This window comes from Medicago truncatula, chromosome 7, assembly GCF_003473485.1.
Source record: "Medicago truncatula cultivar Jemalong A17 chromosome 7, MtrunA17r5.0-ANR, whole genome shotgun sequence".
In the NCBI taxonomy this organism is placed as follows: Eukaryota; Viridiplantae; Streptophyta; class Magnoliopsida; order Fabales; family Fabaceae; genus Medicago; species Medicago truncatula.
Window position 1 is genome coordinate 38,467,886 of NC_053048.1, and position 7,318 is coordinate 38,475,203.

The 7,318-nt window shown below is 34.3% G+C and overlaps 2 protein-coding genes and 1 long non-coding RNA gene across 3 annotated transcripts; 1 reads left to right on the plus strand and 2 right to left on the minus strand.

The window, feature by feature from the left end:
• LOC112416798 (uncharacterized) lies at positions 1 to 1,765 on the minus strand. Its single transcript, XR_005643216.1, has 2 exons — positions 1,612 to 1,765; positions 1 to 524 (listed from the first exon to the last, which is right to left on the minus strand). It is a non-coding gene; the product is annotated as an uncharacterized lncRNA (long non-coding RNA).
• A 990-nt stretch (positions 1,766 to 2,755) lies between these two features.
• Positions 2,756 to 6,452, plus strand: LOC11435690 (putative pentatricopeptide repeat-containing protein At3g15130). The gene is made up of 6 exons (XM_039827990.1): positions 2,756 to 4,345; positions 4,850 to 4,924; positions 5,278 to 5,354; positions 5,636 to 5,670; positions 5,759 to 5,858; positions 6,311 to 6,452. Exons 1-6 carry the CDS (start codon positions 2,756 to 2,758, stop codon positions 6,450 to 6,452), a joined length of 2,019 nt encoding a protein of 672 aa, XP_039683924.1.
• Positions 6,453 to 6,617: 165 nt separating this feature from the next.
• Positions 6,618 to 7,318, minus strand: LOC120576794 (uncharacterized). Its single transcript, XM_039827264.1, has one exon. The coding sequence runs from the start codon at positions 7,213 to 7,215 to the stop codon at positions 6,823 to 6,825; it is 393 nt and encodes a 130-aa protein (XP_039683198.1). The 5' UTR covers positions 7,216 to 7,318; the 3' UTR covers positions 6,618 to 6,822.

A 7,318-nucleotide genomic window follows, 5' to 3' on the forward strand; every position in this document is an offset into this window, starting at 1 on the left:
TTAATCTTCAAAATACATAATATGCATCAACTTAATACATGTCACATAGTAGTCAAACTCGTAGGCTTATTACAAACACTGTGATCAACATAGTTAAATATTTTACAGTGATCCATAGAAGTTAAGATCTCATGATATCCAAAAGTGACTTTAGTCAAACATGGCTACTCAAAGAGAGAAGAGTTTCAAGAGTATAAAATACACACAGTCCAACTGAAAATAATACTCTTAAAATAAGTCATCATACAAACGAGTTAATCACCATTCCTGGGTACTCGAGAGGTAGAAGCTTCATTGATCACATCTGGATGTAAAGCTCTCCAAATCCTCTCCATTGGTAGACCCACCAACTCGAAAGTAAGGTACTCCACCTTCGTGCTCACAAGCAAGCCATCGACCTCATTTGTAGTGCGAACAAGGCCGGTGTAAACCAGAGTCTCACCTTTCAGCTCTCAAATTGCCTTACACTGACCATCCTCAAGAAACTCTATCTTGCTGTGGCTAATAGGACCTTCTGGCAACATCTGCAGCAAACATCAAACATTTATACGTACACAAATTTTCCATGTAATTCAGAATAGGAGACAAAAATATCTTATACATAAACTTCATAAGATTCACACAACACATGTATAAGTTTGTCTTTTGACCTACACGATCATTCACAAATATACGAAACTTTCGCGTTTATATTTTCCTACTTTCATATGAGCAAACAAACACATAACTCGTTCATTATCTTTAAAATTTAGTAGTAATAATTGGTCTTACCTCAAAGCTTTTCAAATTCACTTGACAAATTACTTTACTCGGCTTCAATATCACCTCTTATCAAAATAACAATCTTCATAATTCTCTAAAGCTAACAGTGGGGTTGGTTTACTTTATTGATCCAAGTAGCTAGACATTGTTCATCAACTTTTGTAGATGGTATGCATGTAAATTTATAAGATTTAAGTTTTAAATTATTTTTACCTGTCTCTTTACCTAGTCATTACAGTCCCTCAAATATGTTTTTTTTTATTTAATTATTTTGGTCCTCATATGTGTCTTCTCTAGTTAATTTCAACATCTATAATTAAACAATTTTGATCTTTACTTTCAAATCAAATGGATGAGATCAAAAACCGTGTGACGTAGTTACTGTACCAAATCCGAATCCGAAATATTAACAATCTTTGATATATATAGTGAAGGTTTGGAGAAAATATTAAAAAATAAAAAACAAAGTAGCGGTTGAAATTAGAAAACAAGAGAAAAGACAAGAGAAAAGTCTTAAACTAATGGATAAGAAAACAAATAAAAGTATATTTTTTTCCAAGAAAAATAGGAAAGGAAAAACAAAGTGAGCAGAGCAGTAGTATGGAAGCTAGTGTAGCATTTTTACTTTTTACGAGAGGATCCATATAGTAAACTAAGAAGAAGAAAAAAGTGGGAAAAAAAGAGAGGAAAAGAAAGAAACATAAACAATAAACTTTAAGGAAGGGAACTATAAAAAAGAAAGTAAAAAAGAAAAAGACCGAAAGGAATGGGACATGAACATGAAATGAAAAGGAAAACTATGAAAGGATCCAAATCAAAAAGGAAAAAAGAGTAAGAAAACAGACATACCTTTGGATCGGTTGTTGTTTATTGGTGTGAGAATGTTGAAAGGTAAAGGCCATATTTATAGCAAAACTAAGTCATAGTTTCATTTAGCTCAAAATATCTGAGGGACTTCCTTATTCTTTTTAATCTGATAAGAATTATAGTAAAATTTGAGTTGGTAAAGTATTAATTGGCTATCTTAATTTTTGAAGGGAATTGGTTATCTTAATGTTAAAGGTGGTTTTCTCACCTAAAAGTTATTTGTATGTATTTACATAAAACTTTTTAGACATGTTTTCAATCTAAACATTTTAAGTTAATTTTTAAAATATTTTTAAAATATTTATATGACATGGTTTAATTAAATGCATATGTAATAAATATATACAAATTAAATCAATATTTAAAATAATATTTTACGTAACTTTGCTTAATTTTTGTATTATCCCTTCAATTTATTGAAGAAGAGGTTTTAATAATCTAAGTTTTAGATGAAAGGTAAGTAAGTTTCATCAAGATTTCTCAATTCAAAAATTGAATTCAATTTATTTTAAATAATTCGTTCTTGTATGAAGTTTACTGATCACTTGAACACAATCAATTTGTTAACTTTGCTTAATATAATTAACTCTACAAACCAACTTAGGTTAGTCCAGTGGTATTGGTTTGGGACCTGGGAGTGTGCTCATCGTCAAGGTCTTAGACTTGATTCTCTTTGGTGCCAATTTAAGTGGGTTAGTTTAGTTTTTTTTAAAAAAAAAATTAACTCTACAACATTATAATTTAATTTTTTTATTGTCGCATGATTAAACCAATACGAGAGTATTTTGAAAGTTCTAATGGTAAAATAACTAAGGAATCTCTTGATATGATAAAACCTAAGTTCGAACCGTAATTTCTCTCTTCTCTTCGCATAATATGTGTAAGCTTTGTCATTAAACTCATTAAAATAAACATAAAAAATCATTAAATTTATGTAGAAAAAATCAATATATTCTACTTCATTGTTTGATCTCAAATATAAATTACACTCTCTAATTTTGAAATATTAGTATTATTTTCACCAAAACACTACTCTTTTTTCAAGAAGTTTTTACTTTTTTTTTTTTTGGTACACTATCAGTGTCACACCCATTTTGTAATCATGTTTTCTTTTATGAAAGAAATGATGGCCAAACGTGAAGAGTTATACATAAATCTATTACGAAGTTATGCACAAGACTCAAACTTTCTAAAGGGAACAGCAATTCATGCGTATTTCATCAAAGGGCATATCCCATTTACACTTTTTCTTCAAAACCATTTACTTAACATGTATATTAAATGTAAAGATCTTACTTCTGCACTCCAACTGTTCGATGAAATGCCTGAAAGAAATGTCGTGTCGTGGTCTTCTGTAATGACGGGTTGCGTCCATAATGGCGGTGCTTCCGATGCTCTTTCGTTATTTAGTTGTATGCACCGTGAGGGATTCGTGAAACCGAATGAGTTTACGTTTGTTAGTGCTCTTCAAGCTTGTTCGTTAAGCGAAAATGTGACGCAGGCTTATCAGATTTATTCGTTAGTGGTGAGGTCGGGACTGGAGTGTAATGTCTTCTTGCTTAACGCGTTTTTGACTGCATTAGTCAGGAATGGTAAATTGACAGAGGCTTTGCAAATATTTGAGACAAGTCCTATTAGGGATACTGTAACATGGAATACTATGATGGGGGGTTACTTGGAGTTTTCATCTGAACAGATTCCAGTATTTTGGAGATACATGAATCGTGAGGGTGTAAAGCCGGATGAGTTCACTTTTGCTAGTGCCTTGACGGGGTTGGCTACGATCTCCTCTCTTAAAATGGGAATGCAAGTTCATGCACAACTTGTTAGGAGTGGTTATGGGGATGACATTTGTGTAGGGAATTCTTTAGTTGACATGTATTTAAAAAATCAAAAGTTGGAGGAGGGTTTCAAAGCATTTGATGAGATTCCTCATAAAGATGTATGCTCTTGGACTCAAATGGCTGATGGGTGTTTACAGTGGGGGGAGCCAAGGATGGCACTTGCAGTCATTGCAAAAATGAAAAAAATGGGCGTCAAGCCAAATAAATTTACCTTGGCAACTGCTCTAAATGCTTGTGCCTGTTTAGCTTCAATGGAGGAAGGGAAACAATTTCATGGGTTGAGGATCAAACTTGGAAGTGACGTTGATGTTTGTGTTGATAATGCTCTTCTTGACATGTATGCAAAATGTGGATGCATGGATAGTGCATGGACTGTTTTTCGATCCACGAATTCTCGTTCAGTTGTCTCATGGACAACAATGATAATGGCATGTGCTCAAAATGGCCAACCCGGAGAAGCTCTTCAAATTTTTGATGAAATGAAGGAAACGAGTGTAGAACCAAATTACATCACCTTCATTTGTGTTCTTTATGCATGCAGTCAAGGCGGGTTTGTTGATGAAGGTTGGAAGTATCTTTCGTCCATGGATAAAGACTATGGAATCATTCCTGGAGAAGATCACTACATTTGTATGGTGAGTATCCTAGGCCGGGCTGGACTTATCAAAGAAGCTAAGGAGTTAATCTTAAGAATGCCATTTCACCCTGGTGTTCGGGTTTGGCAAACATTGCTTAGTGCTTGTCAGATTCACGGGGATGTAGAGACTGGGAAACTTGCAGCAGAACATGCTATAAAACATGACAAAAATGACCCGTCATCTTATGTATTATTGTCCAACATGTTGGCTGAAACGAGCAATTGGGATTGTGTGGTGAGTCTGAGAGAGCTAATGGAGACAAGGAATGTAAAGAAAGTACCAGGATCCAGTTGGATTTAAATATCAGGAAAACATGGTTGAAGGTGAAGTTGGTTTAGAAGATTATTTCTCCTTCCTTTTGGTGTTTGTGATCTATCCAATGAGCTTAAATATGGAGCTGAGATATATACATATACATGCCTCTTCTTCTGAATGTAGTATGGGCATTGAACAAATATAAGCTCAATTTTGTTAGGATGTTTTCACCTTTTGGATGTTATTTTGTCCATCTTAATTTTTATAGCAATTTTTATTTTCTGTATCATAAGAATTTCATCATTCTTGATAGTTAGGTTAGATTGGACATTCTAATGGTCAATTCTGGCGTGTATTAATGAGTTATAAGGACTCAGGTTCTCTACGGTCAGAGTCAAAACACACAATCACTCAGTCAAGGGGTCTGGACCGTTTAATGAAGATCAGACAACTTGTATTCTAAATAAACCATATTGGATTTAGAATGCATCAGGGATTGCTGCTTATGCTTTGCAGGAATGTGAGAATTTGAAGAAAGAAGCTTTGGGTTCAAATTTGGTAATGTACATTTGTTTTAGGGCATTTGGTAACTAACATGTTTTGTGTCATTTGATTTATTTTTTTTAGTTCAAGATTTAAAGCCTTAGTGTTGGGACCGAATGTTAAATCACTGTTACTAAAATTATCCTTGTTCAGTCCAAGATTTGTAACTGATTTTTGTTCATGATTCCTGAGAATGAATTATGAAGTGAATAAAAGCTTTGTACTAATGCAAACTACCACATGTAAAGCACAAGATTTGGGGATGCTTTACTTTTGTGCGGACATTTTCTTTTCTTTCAGAGAATGGTGTGTGAATTCATTTGAACTTTGCTGTCTTGTTAACTCCTATGTATGGTATATTGTTCAAGGGATGCTTGATGAAGAAGGTTTACATGTATAGGCTTTCTCGTTATGGATACATGGTGAAAATGATCTGGCTCTCTATGTAGCTAGAGTCTCTCCGCAACTCTTTCTTCAATGGGAAAATACATGTGGTGGCATATGCAGCGGTTTCATTTTTTGTTTCTTTTTCTACGTGTGTTCTCCTTTTTTATCTTATTTATCGTGATCCCAACTTGCCGGGCACCCTTGAGGTACATGATGGAACTGGTGACTTAAGAGAACTAGAAATATATATGATGATACTCCAACAAAAGTCATAATCGAGACCATTGGCGATGTAGACGCCTATCAACTTAATGATGCTAAGCCCAAACGTTATAGCAGGTATGAATATGAGATAATTCATGCTTTTGAAGTTTGTTTGTTGTGGATTGTTTTTGTTCTTATGATAAATTATTTTGGTTGCCTCTAAATTTGCAATTGTTAACTGATGTTTTTGTATTATAGCTGCAAATTATGCTTGCTTTTCATTTCGTTTGCGGTATGCTGCGGTTGGTATCACAGAGGAAGAAAGGCAAATGAGATGTGAAGAGAGATTATCTACATGGTAAAGACTCTTATTCGTGATCCACACATGATACATGACCATTTGATCCACTGCTATTGATAAAGCCAAAAATGCAGTCCGATCTCAACACATTTTGTATGGCAGCAACCTATTAAGTTATTAACTACCCTGAAATGACTTTTTGAATCCAGAGCGAATTGAAATTTTATCACAGTTGATTTTCCGTGTTAAAGATCGTATTATACTACATTTAGTTTTGCTGCTCAGAGAGACTAATCAACCACAATGCAATATTTGAGACCCTCTCATATATCTTGCAAGTGGGTACCTCGTTTTTATCCTTGGATGCCATTCACTTACGTTAAAAGGATCAGTAAATTCTATTTGCTTCCTGGAAAATTTGGCGCTGAGACATTTGCTTTGCACTGAATTGGATTCTGATTCCTGACCTTTGATACCACTACTCGTTCTTATTTTTATTTTTCCCTCAGTTTGAAGGACTTCAAACAATTTATTGATGCAATGGAAGCAGTTAAGGATAAAAGGGTTGTGGTTGCAGTGGCATCTCACGTGCACATAGATGTGGCTAACAAGGAACTTTCCAGCTTTTATCATGTAAAGAAATCACTTTAGATTCAGGATGCACTTCTCATAAGTTTGTCCTGCCCAATACCCCCACCTTAATATTTTAGGATTGCAGAATGTTATTCTGATCCTTAGCCATGTTTAAACACAATTATTTGTTGTGTTAAAGCTTATTAAGTAAATAAAGAGAAATAAGAAAAAGTGCTACTTTTATTTTCACAAAGAAATACTAAGAACTATTCATGCTCAATACTAAAAAAATGTTACAATTGATTTTTTTTTTTCATTAAAAGAAAAAGAAGATACAATTGAATCGATTCCTTAACAGATCCTCCGTTCAAAAATAAATAACAATTCTCAACACTTCATGATGAAGAATCAGGTAGAATTTTTACAATAAATTTTAGAAAACAAAATACTACATGGAATATAGTTCATGTGAAGCCACCAAGGTCTTAGAAATCTCAAATATAAGCCTAGCCTCAAATGCATCACCAGAATAACCTTTAGAATTAGACACTTGACGAGCCTTTGGAATCCGTTTCATACCAAACTTGTTATCAGTATTAAAGGCCCCTCCTACATTACCAGCCAACTTCAACATAAAGTTCATATACGTATTCTTGACTTTTGTCAACAATTTCAATGGTGATCTTATCATCCATCTTAGCTTTGGGCTTGTTCTGATCTTCCAATCCCTACGTGGACTTCTCATCCTTATGATTTGCATCTTCTTCCGTCGGCCGGCGGTTGTTGTGCCGTAGTCGAGACGCCGATAGCCCCGTCTGCTTAAGTACCTTGTTATTTCCATGTTTTGAATTGCTTGAACTTGGAAGTGGTAGTGTAGTGATGAATGAGAGGATGAAGTTTGGGATGGTTTTCTCACTTTGTGGGAATGAATAGAGATTGTTGCT

What these genes read in the sequence shown, in the direction of transcription:
- LOC11435690 (XM_039827990.1), top strand. Translation starts at nt 2,756, where the DNA reads ATGGCCAAACGTGAAGAGTTATACATAAATCTATTACGAAGTTATGCA. An exon ending in AATTCATGCTTTTGAAGTTT is followed by an intron (nt 5,671 to 5,758) that starts GTTTGTTGTGGA and finishes TTTGTATTATAG; the next exon opens with CTGCAAATTATGCTTGCTTT. An exon ending in GAAGAGAGATTATCTACATG is followed by an intron (nt 5,859 to 6,310) that starts GTAAAGACTCTT and finishes TTTTTCCCTCAG; the next exon opens with TTTGAAGGACTTCAAACAAT.
- LOC120576794 (XM_039827264.1), bottom strand. Translation starts at nt 7,215, where the DNA reads ATGGAAATAACAAGGTACTTAAGCAGACGGGGCTATCGGCGTCTCGAC.